The following is a 16,684-nucleotide window of genomic DNA, read 5'->3' on the forward strand; positions in this document are numbered from 1 at the left end:
GAGTCCAGGCCAGGGAAGAACGCCAGCTCGTCCATAGCCCAGGCCAGGGAAGAACGCCAGCTCGTCCAGAGTCCGGGCCAGGGAAGAACGCCAGCTCGTCCAGAGTCCGGGCCAGGGAAGAACGCCAGCTCGTCCATAGCCCAGGCCAGGGAAGAACGCCAGCTCATACAGAGCCCGGGCCAGGGGAGAACGCCAGCTCGTCCAGAGTCCGGGCCAGGGGAGAATGCCAGCTCATACAGAGCCCAGGCCAGGGGAGAACGCCAGCTCATACAGGGCCTGGCACACAGAACCAACATACATATGTATACAGAATATACTCCCTTCACCCCAGAACACAAAGTTTAGACACCAATACATATATTAATGTGCATAAAATACACTGCCACCAGTGCCACATCAGCGGGCACAGGGCTGGGCACGTGGGAGCTGCTCCTGACCACTTGTGGTCACGTTCACAGGACTTGTTTTCCAGGTTCCGATGTCCAAGAGTGCTTGGTTCAGGGCATCCATCCATAAGCGTCCATCTTCCTTGGTATCTGCAGACAGCCAGCTCCTGGGAAGAGAGAAAAGTGATCGGCACACTGAAGGGTTAACAGACACAGTGGTTATTACACAGCAGCAAAGAGCCACCAGCAGAGGACGCCATTTACACCAGAAGCTCAGAGGGCTCCTTTAGGATCTTCTTGCTGATCGATACACCAATTTAAAATCGCTCCTCTGTACTACTGCGGGGATATTGTAATCCTATACTGTGCCCAGGATCCATACACCACCTTATATCGCTCCTCTGTACTCCTGCGGGGATGCTGTAATCCTCTATACTGTGCCCAGGATCCATACACCACCTTATATCGCTCCCCTGTACTACTGCGGGGAGGTTGTAATCCTCTATACTGTGCCTAGGATTCATACACCACCTTATATCGCTCCTCTGTACTCCTGCGGGGATGCTGTAATCCTCTATACTGTGCCCAGGATCCATACACCACCTTATATCGCTCCTCTGTACTCCTGCGGGGATGCTGTAATCCTCTATACTGTGCCCAGGATCCATACACCACCTTATATCGCTCCCCTGTACTACTGCGGGGAGGTTGTAATCCTCTATACTGTGCCTAGGATTCATACACCACCTTATATCGCTCCTCTGTACTCCTGCGGGGATGCTGTAATCCTCTATACTGTGCCCAGGATCCATACACCCAGTTATATCGCTCCCCTGTACTCCTGCGGGGAGGTTGTAATCCTCTATACTGTGCCCAGGATCCATACACCACCTTATATCGCTCCTCTGTACTCCTGCGGGGATGCTGTAATCCTCTATACTGTGCCCAGGATCCATACACCACCTTATATCGCTCCCCTGTACTACTGCGGGGAGGTTGTAATCCTCTATACTGTGCCTAGGATTCATACACCACCTTATATCGCTCCTCTGTACTCCTGCGGGGATGCTGTAATCCTCTATACTGTGCCCAGGATCCATACACCCAGTTATATCGCTCCCCTGTACTCCTGCGGGGAGGTTGTAATCCTCTATACTGTGCCCAGGATCCATACACCACCTTATATCGCTCCCCTGTACTCCTGCGGGGATGCTGTAATCCTCTATACTGTGCCCAGGTTCCATACACCCCCTTATATCGCTCCCCTGTACTCCTGGAGGGAGGTTGTAATCCTCTATACTGTGCCCAGGATCCATACACCACCTTATATCGCTCCCCTGTACTCCTGCGGGGAGGTTGTAATCCTCTATACTGTGCCCAGGATCCATACACCACCTTATATCGCTCCTCTGTACTCCTGCGGGGATGCTGTAATCCTCTATACTGTGCCCAGGATCCATACACCACCTTATATCGCTCCCCTGTACTCCTGCGGGGATGCTGTAATCCTCTATACTGTGCCCAGGTTCCATACACCCCCTTATATCGCTCCCCTGTACTCCTGCGGGGATACTGTAACAGTCATGTACTCACTTGGTGAAGCAGAGCATGTTGCGGCACTGTATTACAAAGGTGTCCACATCATCTTCTCGCTGTGGTCTCATTGTGACGAGCTCCAGGGTGTGGGGCCGGGCGCAGCTCTCCCTTTTCGCGGGCTCTACCTTGGTGCTGGTACAGTTCATGAGATTTATCCTCCCCAGAGGCTCCTGAAAGAAAGCTGAGTGGTCAGGGCACACCACTATACAACCTACTATCACGTGGAAGCGGCAGCCTCACCTTACAGCTCTCCTGGTCAGGATATGCCCAAAACGAGAGGCTGTTCCCAGACAGCATGCACCAACGCCTGTGCCAAGCCGCTAAGCCACCGACGTCCTCAAACATGGTCTGTAACGAGGGGAAGAAAAGTGTCGGGAATCAGTAATCAAAGGTGGAAATACAAGGAGGAGCGTGTGACTACGTACCAAGAACCCACTGCGCTGTACATGGGAGTGACTCTGACACTGTAGCTTCAGATACAGACTTCCCTCCAGAGGGGACAGAAACGGGACCTAAGGATAAAAAAAAAAAAATGTAGTCGATAGTGTCAAGACCGCAACATGGCCGGTGGTGTGGATAAGGAAGGGGAGAATACAGAGTCAGGACAGCAACAAAGGAGGAAGGGGGAGGGCAAAATCAGGACAGCAACAAGGGAGAAGGCAGCATTAGGGCAGCAACAAGAACAAAGAAAAGCAAGGGCAGCAACAACCAAAAAAAAAAGAAAAAAAAAGAAAAAGATGGGTGAGGGCAACGCCAGGCCAGCAACAAGGAAGAAGAGGGGGTAGGGCAATGTCAGGCCAGCATCAAGGAAGAAGAGGGGGTAGGGCAACGTCAGGCCAGCATCAAGGAAGAAGAGGGGGTAGGGCAACGTCAGGCCAGCATCAAGGAAGAAGAGGGGGTAGGGCAACGTCAGGCCAGCATCAAGGAAGAAGAGGGGGTAGGGCAACGTCAGGCCAGCAACAAGGAAGAAGAGGGGGTAGGGCAACGTCAGGCCAGCAACAAGGAAGAAGAGGGGGTAGGGCAACGTCAGGCCAGCAACAAGGAAGAAGAGGGGGTAGGGCAACGTCAGGCCAGCAACAAGGTAGAGGGGGTAGGGCAACGTCAGGCCAGCAACAAGGAAGGAGGAGGAGGTAGGGCAACGTCAGGACAGCAACAAGAAAGAAGAGGGGTTAGGGAAACGTCAGGCCAGCAACAAGGAATAAGAGGGAGAGGGCAACGTCAGGACAGCAACAAGACGAAAGATGGGCGAGGGCAACGTCAGGACAAAAGACGGGAGAGGGCAGTGTCAGGACTGCAACAAAGAATAAGAGGGAGAGGGAAGTCAGGAAAGCAACAAGATGAAAGATGGGCGAGGGCAGCGTCAGGACAGCAACAAGGGAGAAGATAGAGGTCAGCAACAAGACGAAAGATGGGTGAGCGCAATGACTAAAGGAGAAGGGGGTCAGTGTCAGGACAGCAACAAGGAAGAATTGTAGCGAGGGAAGCAACAAAACGAAAGATGGGTGAGGGCAACGTAAGGACAACAAGGTGGAGAGGGCAGCGTAAGGACAACAAGGTGGAAAGGGCAGCGTAAGGACAACAAGGTGGAGAGGGCAGCGTAAGGACCACAAGGTGGAGTGGGCAGCGCAAGGACAACAAGGTGGAGAGGGCAGCGTAAGGACAACAAGAAGGGGGAGGAGTGGGGGGCAACATCAGGTTAGCAACATAGCAGAAGAGGGGGTAGCCATGTTAAGACCATGCAGGAGAGCGATGACACTGGCAGTCACAGCAGGACAGTGACAGGTATTATTGTGAGGTTGGAACAATACTCTGAATACACTGTTGCCAAAATTGAAAAAAAAAAATGAACACAGTTGAACTTAACTAATTTTGTGGGGCTGAAAATGAATCGTATAATCTCCAATTGGGTCTAATTTTCTATATCCAGGCGGTTGTAATGACTTCTGGCATCTTTTGTGCGGCTTATAGAAACATTGCATCTTTATGATTTCCTCCTCATTACTGCATTGTTGGTAGCTCTTCTGTTACATCGCCTAGTTTGTCTATTGAGCCTTCAGTATTCTATCATCTTAGGACGATCTAACGCCAACTCCGCTCCGACGACGTCATCCTAAATACAGCCACATCACCTACTTTCATACATGCTCTTTGTGTAAGGTATAATGTTTTAAGACTTCTTAGTTTAGTTTCTTACCATATTGACAGGTTTCTATAGTTTTTTCAGGTATGCTTTATTCTTCCATTAAAGAAGTTAGTTTTTACAACATATGCGGAGAAGTCACTTTTGCATCACAAAGGCTAAACTTGGCTACCATGATCAGGAAAGCCTACAACCTGTATTTTGGCTGCAGAATAGGATGAGAGTAGGACAAGAGTTGGGCTCCACACATAGGCTGCAATAGAGGAGCATCACATCTTACCCACTGGTTGCAGGGGAAGAGGCAATCTATGCATTTTGTGGGCTAAAGGATCTGGAGAGCCAACCGATCAAACAACCAATTGCTATTTCTGGTGGTTTGCTCCATTTGAAAAGGCATTGCAAGAAGGAAGAAGAGGACTTCACAGTACCCAAACTTTCCATCTGCAATATGTCCATTATCACATACAGAAGAACTGCAGACTCCAAAACCACTAGAAACATTTCCAGTCGAGCCAAGTGAGGAAGATGAAGCTTTGTCTACGAAGCACTTTCCTCTCTGACCCAGACTTTCTCTCAGCAATCCCAACTGAACCATCTTGTTAGAGATTTGGATCTACCCAAGAGTAAAGGTACCGTCACACTCAGCAACTTTAGAACGAGGACAACGATCCGTGACATTGCAGCGTCCTGGATAGCGATCTCGTTGTGTTTGACACGCAGCAGCGATCTGGATCCCGCTGTGCCATCGTTGGTCGTAGCTAGAAGTCCAGAACTTTATTTCGTCGTCAGGTCGGCGTGATTCGTCATGTTTGACATCAGAAGCAACGATGTCAGCAATGTTTTTTCATGGAGCGAACAACCAGCGAGAACGATAAGTACGTCACTGGATCGCTCCTGCATCGTTCTGGAGTTTCTGTGTTTGACGTCTCTACAGCGACCTAAACAGCGACGCTGCAGCGATCGGCTCGTTGTCTATATCGCTGCAGCGTCACTGAGTGTGACGGTACCTTAAGGCAGAGCTCCTAGGGTTCCGGCTACAGCAGAGGAATCTCAAGGGCAACGCTCAGATTTGTTTGTTCCATAAGCATGATAAAGATCTTGTCCAACACTTCTTCATGGAGAGCGATCTTGTGGCATGCAACAATGTCAACAGTTTAATGGAAGCTCTGAAGATAAGTCATAATCCTGATGAATGGAGGCTCTTCATCCAAAACAAGCCTAAAAGCCATCATGCTGCATAATGGCAATGTGACTTCTTCAATTCTATTTGGTTATGTAGCTCACATGCAATAAACCTAGGACAACATGATACAGCTTTTCAGGTGCCTGAACTCTGCAGCACGTGTGGCTCTTCTGTGGTCTCCCTTAGTCTCCAGGGCGGGTGCACAAAGTCCTGCTGCATTCTGCGTGAGTGAGGTCGTCATGCAAGAGCATTCCACTACAGTAGAGAAACTGGCCTCCGATATTGGCTTCAGCCAGGAAAGAGTAGAAGTGTCCTACATCCATCCCTTGTTCACACACAAGATTTGGTAACCATCATTGCACATCAAGTTGGGCTTAATGATGAAGAACTAAAGGAAATGGATAAAAATGCAAACGTATCACATGTCTCATTGATAAATGCCTAGGGTTGAGATTAGGCCAAGGAAATCACCATTTTGAGCCATCAGGCTAGGAACCTTTGGATGCTCTCTGGCTTCTGCTGGGACCATGAAAGAACATAAATGGAGGTAGACTTTCAAACCTTTTGGTGATTCCATATACCAAGGTCCGGAGTGTGGCACTCGCTTTTTGTATCCATTGTGGTTTCAGCTTTATTTTCTACATCTGGCACCTGAGTTACCGCATGACAGCAAGCCATGGTTTTCTACCTTGCAATCCTGCCAAGCACAAAATTGTGTCGTGACCTCCTAAAGGCGAGCTAACGAACATTACCATTAGCAAACATGAAAGTGGCCATTAGTTGCTTAGATGTTACCTTGGGTCCCTTGTGGACTATCACATGCAGAGATCTTGGAGTGATCTGTTGGTTGACAACTCCTGAAGAGCGGGAGATGGGGGGTAATGTTCTTGAATTGTCCCCATTTGTGCACATCTGACTGAGGTGATGTAGTAATAACTATGGATATGGCTTCACATCCTTCTCCTGCCTGATGAGCATCAATGCTTCTGAGATCATGAGAAATTTACATTCTTCATGCCATATTATACATCCATAAAAATGTTATGAAAAAATCAGACTGTTAGATCCCTGTTTAGATGAAGCCAGTTGCCCACTCGCACCCATGTGTCATTCCATAGATTAAAAACATCAGAATTTAACCTTTAAATCATCGACTAACCCTAAAGAGCCAAATAATTTCCCACTCACACATGTCATATTGGACTATTTTTCCCATGTAAAAAAAAAAAATTAATAAGTTTGTAGAAAGATACACCCGGTAGCACTTCTGCACCCAACTGATTCATGCTGTCGTGGTTTAAAGGAGCATGAATCAGCTGACATGTTCCCTTTAACTGAGAGTCCAGGCGAGGAGACAGATTTTAGTCTGCACAGATTCACTGTAGCAAATCTGTTGAGCAAGTGTGAGGCGGTCAGGACAGCTTGTCTAAAAAAGGTCGAAGATGGGACGTTTCCGCAGATATGGAGATCAAAAATCACAATAAAATGAGTCATTGTCCTGCGCTGGAAGCCATTCATTCCCCAGAGGAAGCAAGTCTACCCCCAAATCCATGCAGAGTAACCACCTGATCCTGGAAATGATCCCCAAGAAGACGACCGACCTTCCCTTCAAACTTCATCTAAATGGAGAGACTGGGATGCGGCTCGACTCGAGGGCAGAGAGGAGGCTCGACTCGAGGGCAGAGAGGAGGCTCGACTCGAGGGCAGAGAGGAGGCTCGACTCGAGGGCAGAGAGGAGGCTCGACTCGAGGGCAGAGAGGAGGCTCGACTCGAGGGCAGAGAGGAGGCTCGACTCGAGGGCAGAGAGGAGGCTCGACTCGAGGGCAGAGAGGAGGCTCGACTCGAGGGCAGAGAGGAGGCTCGACTCGAGGGCAGAGAGGAGGCTCGACTCGAGGGCAGAGAGGAGGCTCGACTCGAGGGCAGAGAGGAGGCTCGACTCGAGGGCAGAGAGGAGGCTCGACTCGAGGGCAGAGAGGAGGCTCGACTCGAGGGCAGAGAGGAGGCTCGACTCGAGGGCAGAGAGGAGGCTCGACTCGAGGGCAGAGAGGAGGCTCGACTCGAGGGCAGAGAGGAGGCTCGACTCGAGGGCAGAGAGGAGGCTCGACTCGAGGGCAGAGAGGAGGCTCGACTCGAGGGCAGAGAGGAGGCTCGACTCGAGGGCAGAGAGGAGGCTCGACTCGAGGGCAGAGAGGAGGCTCGACTCGAGGGCAGAGAGGAGGCTCGACTCGAGGGCAGAGAGGAGGCTCGACTCGAGGGCAGAGAGGAGGCTCGACTCGAGGGCAGAGAGGAGGCTCGACTCGAGGGCAGAGAGGAGGCTCGACTCGAGGGCAGAGAGGAGGCTCGACTCGAGGGCAGAGAGGAGGCTCGACTCGAGGGCAGAGAGGAGGCTCGACTCGAGGGCAGAGAGGAGGCTCGACTCGAGGGCAGAGAGGAGGCTCGACTCGAGGGCAGAGAGGAGGCTCGACTCGAGGGCAGAGAGGAGGCTCGACTCGAGGGCAGAGAGGAGGCTCGACTCGAGGGCAGAGAGGAGGCTCGACTCGAGGGCAGAGAGGAGGCTCGACTCGAGGGCAGAGAGGAGGCTCGACTCGAGGGCAGAGAGGAGGCTCGACTCGAGGGCAGAGAGGAGGCTCGACTCGAGGGCAGAGAGGAGGCTCGACTCGAGGGCAGAGAGGAGGCTCGACTCGAGGGCAGAGAGGAGGCTCGACTCGAGGGCAGAGAGGAGGCTCGACTCGAGGGCAGAGAGGAGGCTCGACTCGAGGGCAGAGAGGAGGCTCGACTCGAGGGCAGAGAGGAGGCTCGACTCGAGGGCAGAGAGGAGGCTCGACTCGAGGGCAGAGAGGAGGCTCGACTCGAGGGCAGAGAGGAGGCTCGACTCGAGGGCAGAGAGGAGGCTCGACTCGAGGGCAGAGAGGAGGCTCGACTCGAGGGCAGAGAGGAGGCTCGACTCGAGGGCAGAGAGGAGGCTCGACTCGAGGGCAGAGAGGAGGCTCGGCTCGAGGGCAGAGAGGAGGCTCGGCTCGAGGGCAGAGAGGAGGCTCGGCTCGAGGGCAGAGAGGAGGCTCGGCTCGAGGGCAGAGAGGAGACGAGACTCGAGGGCAGAGAGGAGACGAGACTCGAGGGCAGAGAGGAGACGAGACTCGAGGGCAGAGAGGAGGCGAGGCGAGACTCGAGGGCAGAGAGGAGGCGAGGCGAGACTCGAGGGCAGAGAGGAGGCGAGGCGAGACTCGAGGGCAGAGAGGAGGCGAGGCGAGACTCGAGGGCAGAGAGGAGGCGAGGCGAGACTCGAGGGCAGAGAGGAGACGAGACTCGAGGGCAGAGAGGAGACGAGACTCGAGGGCAGAGAGGAGGCGAGGCGAGACTCGAGGGCAGAGAGGAGGCGAGGCGAGACTCGAGGGCAGAGAGGAGGCGAGGCGAGACTCGAGGGCAGAGAGGAGGCGAGGCGAGACTCGAGGGCAGAGAGGAGGCGAGGCGAGACTCGAGGGCAGAGAGGAGACGAGACTCGAGGGCAGAGAGGAGACGAGACTCGAGGGCAGAGAGGAGACGAGACTCGAGGGCAGAGAGGAGACGAGACTCGAGGGCAGAGAGGAGACGAGACTCGAGGGCAGAGAGGAGACGAGACTCGAGGGCAGAGAGGAGACGAGACTCGAGGGCAGAGAGGAGACGAGACTCGAGGGCAGAGAGGAGACGAGACTCGAGGGCAGAGAGGAGACGAGACTCGAGGGCAGAGAGGAGGCGAGACTCGAGGGCAGAGAGGAGGCGAGATTTGGGGCGTTATAAGACTACATGGCCGTGCTCGTACCTTATGTTCCAGTCTCTGAGGCTCTTAGACACATGTGCGGATTGCCTGTTTTTTTACACCGTCCCCACGTGTTGGGGATGTCTAGCAGCCACGAATCCTGCAGCTGCTCGAACATAATTGTTGAGCATGGCCAGATACTCGGATAACACCAGAGCATGCTCTGACAAGACGTTATCACGGTCGCTCATCACTAGTCCTAACACATCAAACCAAAGAATTCAGAGATTGTGTACTCCGTTTTTATGAGGGTAAAAAGAATGATGTGATATATAGTATATACAGTACGTCACTGTGACAGATAGCCGCTGAGTAGAGGTCCAGTCCGTTAAGTATATAAAGAGCTCAGCACTGAAGGGTATACAGTGAAATAGTGAAAATTTAAAGGGGAATTCCCGTGACCAAGGCCCTATGCAAATATGTAGGTGTAATAAGATTAGCAAATACGGCCAATTAGAAATGTAGTTTTGTTTTTCAGATTTGCTATGTGTCCTTCCTCGTGTGCAGGCATTGCAGGACCTTATGTATCCATGGTTACAACCACTAGCAACTAGATAACTCACTATATCACTGGTCATAACCATGGATACCCAAGGTCCTGCAATGCCTACACATGAGCAAAGGGACATGACAAATCAGAAGAACTATAAGACATTTCTAATTGGAGGTATCTGCTATTATTGCACCTACTACATACTTGGATAGAACCTTGGATAGAACCTTGGAGTCCTATGTTCTGGACCTTCAGCAGAGTAACAGGTCGCTCTGCGTGGAGCAGTTTAGGAAGACTAGCACAATGGTAAAGACCATAGTTGTGCGTGCAGAGGCCCTGTGACTACCCTAACTACTCCACTCACAGAGACCTGTTACTCTGATGAAGGCCTGGAACACAGGGCTGAAACGTTAGCATATGCCGTTGGTGGAATGCTGCATGAAAGGTCACTATATCGCCTTAGTGCCGAGCTCTTCTCTGTGCACAGAGTGAGGACATCATCCAGGGAGGACATAATCCAGGGAGGACGCACACGTATATAAGAGGTCAGTGACGTCACATAGGAGAAATGGCCACTTACCTTTTCCAGAGGAAACTTGTACTTGCTGAAAGATTCCAGCGTGACAGTGAGTGATCCGACGAGAAGGAAACTACTGGATCGGAGCGGCGCATTCACTGCCGGACTGCAAGCTACAGGCAGAAGAGATCATGAGTGGCGCTCGCAGCAATAGAAGAGACCGGCCACCATGGGATAAGGAGGAAGTGAGCAGACATCACCCATCAGCTCGTCTAGTGACTACAGATTGAGCACTGAGAACAGACCCCAAACCCAAAGACCCCAGAGAAGCCGCGCAGCCAACAGGTGAGCTCTTACCTGGAGAGTTCACGGAGGTTTTCTGCAGAAGAAACAGGAGATAGGACGCTTACCTTAATGAAACCACGGGGGGGAAAAAACCAAGCATCAGACCTGGCAACACTTACCCGCGAAGACAGGAGCTTCTTGGGTGTGATCTGAGGAGGACAGGATTTATGAACGACGCATGGTGAGAACACAGTGATGGCGTGACTAACTAGTTCACAGTACCTTGGGCCTCAGAGATGTCCGCTTATCCAGGACATATCCAGATTGTGCCTGGAAAACAATGTAGGCCATCTTTCAGCGTCCCAGGCCCACGTCCCCTCGCCCAGCCCAGGTCTCCTCACATATGACCGTCAGACACATCCATAGACCGCAGCAGTCCACGTCGCCCCCCGCTGAACACTACTCACCAGGCTGTACACTTCAAACTCCACTCTGAAGTCTGCCGAGGTGTCTTTCCTGTGCAGGAGAGAGGAGACATAATGACTGCTGGGGCCCAGAGTGCAGATCCTGGCAGACCAGAGCGTCACTTACAGGGTAATGCTTGTAGGGAAGGTGATGGTGTCCCCTGTGTGTGCATCAGTAGTGCTGGCCAGAGGCGTAGCCACCACGTCGTAGGCCCCGTAACGGATCAGGAGGAGGAAGTAATGGCCAGCAGGCCCTGAGGAGATAAAGCCAGAGAGATGATGACACCATAAGGTGGGTACACCACCGTCAGTAGGTAAGGGGCAACCAGAATGGACCCAGGGGGAGGAAACAAGGAGCAGCAAGCAGTGTCCCCACTGCACTTGGCACGTCATCACAAGGGGCCCAAACATACAATTTGTCTGTAATATTATTGCAGGGAGGGGGAGGCAGCATGATCAGCTCCTAGAAGGGGAGAGCAAACATGGCCACGTGGTGCCTGCCGCCCTATGGTTTGCCACACCAAGACCTGGAAAGGCAGATGTGCTGCCAGAGGCAACGGCTGCTCTCTAAGTGGCCCCTAGGTGGAGAATTCTGGTTGGACCTGCAGGCTTACATAACTACACTGGTAAAGATGGAAGGCAAAGGAAAGACGAAGGAATCCCAGGTATGCGGACATCCATATATAATGGCAGATTCCAGCCGGAGGAGGTTTATTGATCGTAATCAGTCACGGAGGAGACGACCGAACAGGGGGAAGTTGCGGAGGAAAGGGAGGCGATCAGCGGACAAGGTGAGGGGAGGATCACGGAGGAAATGATCAAACAGGGTGGAGGTGCATCCAGGAGGAATAGAAGGAGACAACCACGGATTCCAGAGGAAGAGGAAGTGATGACCTAAAAGAGAGGGCAATCAATGGGGAAAAGGAGGCAACGACAGCCAAGAGAATATCCTGGAGGAAGAGGAGGAGGTGATGACGAAAATAGAGAGGGGAGGGGTATCTTGAACGAAAAAGGAGGCAACAACAGCCAATAAGAGGGTATCTCTAAGGAAGAGGAGACAGTGAACAAAGAGGGTGTAGTGAAGGAGAGGGGAGCCCTGCAGGAAGAGGAGGCGATGACACAACAGGGGATCCCGGGAGGAGGAGACAACTGGGCATCTGGAGGAAGGCGAGTTAGTGACCTATGACCAAACAAGGCGAGATGACTGAACAAGTTGGGGGAGGAGACAACCGAACAGGTGGGAGTGTATACAGGAAAGAGGAGGAGACAATCAGGGATTCTGGAGGAAGAGGAGGCGATAAAGAGGAGAATCCCTGAGGAAACAGTGGCAACAAAGGCCAATAAGAGGGTATCCCTACCAGAAGGGGAGGCGATGACAGACAAAGGAACCCTGGAGAAAGAGGCGGCGACGACCAAAACAAAGGGGTGGGGGGGGGGGGGGGGGAGTCCCAGAGGAAAATGAGGCAACAAAAAACTAGGGGATCCCGGGAGGAGGCGGCTGTCTTCATCAGAGGATGTAGCCTCCAACTTGCTCACACTGGTGACCGGTCTATAAGAAATGCAGAGAATTCCCAGAACTGTACATTTCCTGGCAGGGGAGGTTGTGACGGCTGCCTTTACCAACATTATACTTTTTTAAACAAGAATATCCAGGAATTCTGACTCCGTGTTGTTTTTCAGTCAGACCGTCTGCCATGACAGGTTGGCGTTATCCTATGGGTCGGTACAATTACAGCTTTACAAACAGATAGAGCCTTCATTATGGGCAGAGCGTTGGCTGGTGCGGTTATTCAGTATAATCTCCAGACTAGCAGCATCAGGGGATGAATATTGGGGCCGCTGGTGCCAGGTGTTGTCCTATTCTGCCAGTATCTATCAGCACCCAGGCGCTATACACTAGATAAATTAGAGACAGATCAGGGACAGAACCTTTTATATCCTTTGTATAGTCTTTATTTTAATAGAAATAAGTTTTATTTTCTGGTCTCCTCCTGAGGGATTATTTGGGGTTCTCCCCAATTAGGAATAAATATATAAATCTCCCTCCGCAGACCGTCATGGTTCCTCTACTAGTTTTGGTTATATAGTGTGTATTACAGCTCGTTATGGCGGTGATTATTATTAACAGTAGTTTGCATTTTTCTTAGTCTGCAAAAATTCTTATCAAAAGTATTCTAACGTCTATTACCGAGTGTCAGGCCTGCGAGTGGCCCCCGGAGGGGCTTTATTACAATGTCCGGCACTGCTATTGATTGCAGCATTTAAAGGGTAACACGGGATTAAAGTCATCTCAGATCCATGGCGTTACCACCGTAGGTCTACAGAGACAGTCTACAGTCATGGCCAAAATTTTTGAGAATGACACCAAAATGATATTTTCACATGATCTGCTGCCCTCTGGTTTTTATTAGTGTTTGTCTGATGTTTATATCACATACAGAAATATAATTGCAATCATATTATGAGTACCAATAGGTTATATTGGCAGTTAGAATGAGTTAATGCAGCAAGTCAATATTTGCAGTGTTGACCCTTCTTCAACACCTCTGAAGTTGCTCTTGGAGGACATTCTGGTACCATTCTTTATTCATGGCTGTGTTTTTAGGCCGATTCCCTTGGCTGAGAAGCAACCCCACACATGAATGGTTTCAGGATGCTTTACCGTTGGCATGAGACAAGACTGGTGGTAGCGCTCACCTTCTCTTCTCCGAATAAGCTGTTTTCCAGATATCCCAAACAATCGAAAAGGGGATTCATCAGAGAAAATGACTTTGCCCCAGTCCTCAGCAGTCCACTCCCTGTACCTTTTGCAGAATATCAGTCGGTCCCTGATGTTTTTTCTGGAGAGAAGTGGCTTCTTTGCTGCCCTCCTTGAAACCAGGCCTTGGTCAGAGAGTCTCCGCCTCACAGTGCGTGCAGAAGCACTCACACCAGCCTGCTGCCATTCCTGAGCAAGCTCGGCACTGCTGGTAGTCCGATCCCGCAGCTGAAGCAGTTTGAAGATACGGTCCTGGCGCTTGCTGGTCTTTCTTGGGCGCCCTGGAGCCTTTTTGATAACAATGGAAGCTCTCTCCTTGAAGTTCTTGATGATGCGATAGATTGTTGACTGAGGTGCAATCTTTGTAGCTGCGATACTCCTCCCTGTTAGGCCATTTTTGTGCAGTGCAATGATGGCTGCACGAGTTTCTTTAGAGATAACCATGGTTAACTGAAGAGAAACAATGATACCAAGCACCAGCCTCCTTTTAAAGTGTCCAGTGATGTCATTCTTACTTAATCATGACTGATTGATCGCCAGCCCTGTCCTCATCAACACCCACACCTGTGTTACTGGATCAATCACTAAAACAATGTTAGCTGCTCCTTTTAAGGCAGGACTGCAATGATGTTGAAACGTGTTTTGGGGGTTAAAGTTCATTTTCTGGGCAAATATTGACTTTGCAAGTACAGTAATTGCTGTTAAGCTGATCACTCTGACATTCAGGAGTATATGCAAATTGCCATAAGAAAAAATGAAGCAGTAGAATTTGGAAAAATTAATATTTGTCTCATTCTCAAAACTTTTGGCCATGACTGTACATCAGCCCGGGATGGATCATGTCACCTGCCCATTGGACACATGTGGTCAGAGTCTAGACTAAGTGCCAGGAGGAGATACCGGTTTCCAGGATGGTGGAGCAGACATAATCCACTTTAAGAGGCAGCCGGATGTCAGATATGGTAACGGAGCCACTGCACGGTGTCAGGTCACATTCAGGACTTGATGGCGGCTCTTCTGATCTCCCATCACGGAGCCGATCCAGCTCCTTCAGAAGAGCGGCCTTCTTCTCACCTAGCCAGGAGAATGGATTAGTGAACAGTGAACGGTAGATTTCTGCACACGGCCTTACTGAAGCGTGGACTCACAGGACAGCAGCAGCAGACGCTCGGCTTCAGCCTCCTGCCGCGTGCCCTTCCCGTGCTCTGCATCCACGCAGTAGCTCAGGGCGCAGCAGGACTGCTCGATGATGCGCTGCAGAGACGACACCTCCTTACTCAGGATCTATCACAGAAGAATACACTCCCGTTAGGGCCTAGCCTGTCTCTGGGAAGAGCCCCAACCAGCCACACCCTCTCACCTTGATCTTCTCCTTCACATCCACGGGTGCACGGTCCACACGCTGCCTCTTGGGTGCAGGCTTCTGGATGGCTGGCGCTTCATGAACGTTCCTCCGTAGAGTGCGGTAAGCGTCAACGCTGTAATGAGAGCAGGAGAGGCAACACTGGACTCAGACCCCGGCATCACAGGACTCGGCATACATCAATCTTAGCTCTGTCATACCTGTAGGGAAGGTGGTCCTCACAGCCCGACACCTCTGGTGACACCTCTGGTGTCTCCTCTAGCAGCTCTGGCAGACTGGAGACAACTGAAAAGGCAGTCGGGGCTGGACTCACTAGGGGGCCGAGAGCAGCCTGAAGATCCAATGACTTTGTAAGAGGAGAGAGTACAGATATTGGAAGGAGCTCCTCATCTGGTGCCTCCAAGTCTTCGGCAGCTGCACTTCCATTCAGCACCCCCTCAAATATTCGGTCAATGAGCTCTGAGCTGTTCAGCGTCACATGGTGCCCATCAGCCATGACTCCTGCAGGGAGGACAAATGGACAACATGACTACAATGATGTGCATCCAATAACTCGTGTCACAGTGATTAAACACTGATGAGCGGAGACGCTTCACATTTCTATCCACGTGCCCCCGGAGTCCCTACTGACCATATATTTCAGAGGGAACTTTTCTTTCATTTGTGACAATACTTAGTAGCTTGTATGAGCTAATAAAGCAGAAATCCTGAGTGCACCATACAAGGCTGTGCTGTATGGATGTCCGGAGCACTCAGAAATCTTACTAATGTGGCATTAAAAAGGCACAGAAGAGTGGCCATGGTTCCCAAATAACTGGTGCCAGATACACATTACACCAGCCGTATGCCAAGTGAGGATGAACCCTCCAGAAAGCGTAACGCTGCAGCGTACCAACAACCGTACTCTTACATTCTTGCTTTACTCCTACTCCACACGGGGAGTAATTTTGCACTAAATTGTCTGTTCCAAGAACTGGCGACACCTCTGCCTTTGTGAGTGATGGGAGGAGTATACGAGGGCGAAATGTAGTGGTACTCATGTGAAGGGTTAAACCAAGATCAAAACTAAAGGGCTTCATTTGGGGCTTGTGACTCCATCTTGTTGTTTACGAGATACATTCTGTTACTAGGTAAAGTTCAGAGTTATTATGAAAGCCAGATTGTTCTAGTCTGAATAAGATAGGAGACTGAGGGTGTATTGTTGTGCAGAGACCTTCACGTACAAGCCGTTTTTCCTACGCCATGTAGACACGGCCATATATGTAGTTTCCGGTTTCTCTGCAGTCTTACAGGTTAAGAACTGTGAGCGTGTTTTTATACTATTGGTTGAAGTATAACTTGCTAAGATTATGAAAAGTGAGACACAATAAATGGGATTAGGGATTTTCTTTTGATCCTCCCAGAGACACACGTCTCCGTCTGGTCATTCTCAGTTGCCGGCAACGCCCTAGGGATCAATTTGAAAATCACTGAGACAACGGTGAAGGGTCACTTCAGATCCTCCCCAAACACTCCTACTTGGAGGATTGCTACTGTGAAGGTGACCTATTGGGTTGTTGAAAAGGATCAACTCAACAAGAAGTCTAGTAGTCAGTTCACTCGTTTTATGTAGGATTTTATCGTCGCAGGCAGTCACCAAGGCACGGTGCAGGATTTTAGGCGTCTTGGTGACGGACTACTTACAAAAGAAATGTGGCAGCACT

At 50.8% G+C, this 16,684-nt stretch overlaps 1 protein-coding gene across 2 annotated transcripts; it reads right to left on the reverse strand.

The window, feature by feature from the left end:
* On the reverse strand, window positions 1–15,596 carry LOC138649335 (anillin-like). Of its 2 annotated transcripts, XM_069739640.1 has the most exons (15): window positions 15,182–15,596; window positions 14,979–15,096; window positions 14,767–14,902; window positions 14,519–14,692; window positions 10,988–11,114; window positions 10,864–10,912; window positions 10,679–10,726; window positions 10,576–10,605; window positions 10,469–10,490; window positions 10,175–10,284; window positions 6,871–6,924; window positions 2,408–2,494; window positions 2,223–2,330; window positions 1,980–2,152; window positions 1–553 (listed from the first exon to the last, which is right to left on the reverse strand). In XM_069739640.1, the coding sequence occupies exons 1-15, from the start codon at window positions 15,475–15,477 to the stop codon at window positions 397–399; spliced, it is 1,689 nt and encodes a 562-aa protein (XP_069595741.1). In that variant the 5' UTR covers window positions 15,478–15,596; the 3' UTR covers window positions 1–396. The 2 variants fall into 2 exon arrangements, with proteins under 2 accessions (XP_069595741.1, XP_069595742.1); XM_069739641.1 differs by lacking the exon at window positions 6,871–6,924 and having other exon boundaries at window positions 3–553; window positions 15,182–15,528.
* Window positions 15,597–16,684: the final 1,088 nt, after the last annotated feature.

The sequence above is a fragment of the Ranitomeya imitator genome, chromosome 9 (assembly GCF_032444005.1).
Source record: "Ranitomeya imitator isolate aRanImi1 chromosome 9, aRanImi1.pri, whole genome shotgun sequence".
NCBI lineage: Eukaryota > Metazoa > Chordata > Amphibia > Anura > Dendrobatidae > Ranitomeya > Ranitomeya imitator.